Genomic DNA, 2,500 nt, shown 5'->3' with positions numbered 1-2,500 from the left:
TTTATCGCTGAGGCCGGTGGGAACGTGTTTTTCGACCCATATCACTGAAACGGGTTAGAATACGTTCAACACAAACATTGTGGTAACATTACGGTCGCATATTTATTTTCTCCTAGGAGGTGACCTTGTGGTCTGTTCACACATCCTGTTCTGCTTTCCTCTGCTCGGTCTCTAGTTCCAGATATGGGCGCTACACCAGAATGCTGCGTGCTGCAGTACTTAACATCGACAAGAGCGAGCATGTTACCAACAAGCATCTGTATATGCGGGGTCACCAAGGATAAGCGAGAAAAAAGCAGTCAGGAGAATGAGGCTGGCAGGTCACTGCCAGAGACACCAGGAGCTGCCAGCCAGCACACGGGCATCGATCACAACCGGCGAGCTAGCCACATGTACGGGGGATCTGGATGACTGGAAGCACCGATGGAGGGCTCATCCGAGGACAACCTAGTAGTAGATAACTCTACTGCTGTGGAGTCAAGTTCAAAGCACTAAAAAGTCTGTTGTGTCCCTGTATTACCCCCTGATAGGCAAGGCAAAGGAAGGCAAATGTATTTCTATAGCACATATTCATACAACTTAATGTATACGCATAGTGCTCGGCATAACAGATGAGAGAAAATAACAATTAACAAGTGAGAAATAAAATGGGTTTACAAGTAAAAATAAAAGCCCCCAAAAAACAAAGTAAGATACACTTTACACAATTTAAAATGTTCAGGTTTAAAAACAATAAATACAACAAATCAATGAGTGAAAAAGAAGCCTAGCCTAACTCTTTAAAACACACTCAATTAAAAGCCAGAAACAGAACATCTTCAGTTCAGTCTTCAGCAGGTTTTTTAAACATTGATACAGATGGGGGGGAGGGTGACCTAACGTCTAGCCTAGCATGACCGGCAAGTTCCAGCAAGTTCTTCCAAGGAATCTCCACAGCCCTTCTCTCCCTTCTTCTCCCTCAAGGTCAGAGAAAGCGCCAAAAGAACAGGCAAGTTGAGTCACGAGAAAAAGAGATTATGTTACATAACAACAATGGGACTCTCTCTACATCTGTGGCCTTATGGGTGACGAAGTCACGATGCTGCTCCAGAGAGCACTTTATAGAGCTGGATCAGATCAGGAGTGCTGGGGCTATTTCAAGGCCGCCCATGTGAACCCATGGGCCTACACACACACACACACACACACACACACACACCAGGTGGCAGCCCTGCTATTCCCTGCTTACACGCGAGGCTGCGTCTATATATAGCTCAACATTTACTGTAGTTACTCACATGATGCCACCTTATCAACGTGACGGCTGGCAGGGAGCTCGATGTGACGCCCCCGTCACGGTAAGTGGACAAAAGTGGACTATATATACACGTTTTCACGTGCACCTACACACTAATCTACGAGAGGAGAGGAGAGCCAACTTCTCACTGCCGAGTGCAGAGCCTCAAATAGAAGGTCCTCTCGGTGAGGGGGGAGGGGGGGGGGGTGTGGCAACACTATGAAAGGCTGGGGGGAGGCTGGGAGAATGGGGGGAGGCTGGGAGGCTGGGGGGAGGCTGGGAGGAGGCTGAGGGAGGCTGGGGAGAGGCTGGGGGAGGCTGGGGGAGGCTGGGAGGAGGCTGAGGGAGGCTGGGGGAGGCTGGGGAGAGGCTGGGGAGAGGCTGGGGGAATGCCAGGGGCTAGACATCATATTTTATTCTCTATCGGAGCTGTTGTAAAACTTGATATTACCCCAGGGACATGCTGCCCAGTGCAGGAGGCAGACCAGACCAGAACACACCGCATGGTGCCTCTAATGTCATCCATCAAGACCCATTTGCCTTTAATGTCATCATGACCCAGGAAGTGAATTATGTAAACGGACTGACTTATAGAACACCTTATTCCAAAGTGCTTTACAACGGCCTCTCATTCACCCATTCACACACCCATTCACACACCTAATGGCGGCAAACTACCATGCAAGGTGCCGGCCCACTCATTGGGAGCAATTATGGGGTTCAGTGTCTTGACACCTTAAGACGCCTTTCGTGACACACTTTGTGTGTACTATTTTATCTTGTTCTGTAAATTACTTTGTAGCTGTGTTTTGAAAAGTGCTATAAAAATAAACGTTATTATTATGTGTGTGTGCGTGTGTGTGTGTGTGTGTGTATGTGTGTGTGTGTGAGTCTGTGTGTGTGTGTGTGTGTGTGCGTGTGCGTGTGCGTGTGTGTGTGTGCGAGTGCGTGTGTGTGTGTGAGTGTGTGTGTGAGAGTGTCTGTGTGTGTGAGTGTCTGTGTGTGTGTGTGTGTGAGAGTGTCTGTGTGTTTGTGTGTGTGTGTGTGTGTGTCAGACCTGTAGATGATGCCCTTGCTGTGCAGGAACATCAGGGCGGAGGTGATCTCGGCGGTGTAGAAGCGGGCGCGGCCCTCCTCAAACTTCCTGGACTTCTGGATGTGGAACATCAGGTCCCCCCCGTTCACAAACTCCATCACGAAGAATAGACGGTCCTGCCAGGGAGG

The 2,500-nt window shown here is 49.2% G+C and overlaps 2 protein-coding genes across 1 annotated transcript in view; both read right to left on the bottom strand.

Annotated features, from left to right (window-relative positions):
• LOC308166724 (homeobox protein SIX6) overlaps positions 1 to 2,500 on the bottom strand; it is a gene marked incomplete at both ends in the record, with an annotated part of 165,212 nt that overhangs the window by 51,130 nt on the left and 111,582 nt on the right.
• Positions 1 to 2,500, bottom strand: part of prkcha (protein kinase C, eta, a) — a gene marked incomplete at both ends in the record, with an annotated part of 33,361 nt that overhangs the window by 11,675 nt on the left and 19,186 nt on the right. The window contains one exon of the mRNA XM_080541078.1: positions 2,334 to 2,488. Within this exon, the coding sequence (XP_080397204.1) occupies positions 2,334 to 2,488 (155 nt within the window). The remainder of the gene's footprint in view (positions 1 to 2,333; positions 2,489 to 2,500) is intronic.

The sequence above is a fragment of the Nansenia antarctica genome (genome assembly GCF_963989245.1).
Source record: "Nansenia antarctica genome assembly, chromosome: 1".
Taxonomy (NCBI): Eukaryota; Metazoa; Chordata; class Actinopteri; order Argentiniformes; family Microstomatidae; genus Nansenia; species Nansenia antarctica.
This window is presented reverse-complemented; position numbering and strand designations above follow the sequence as displayed.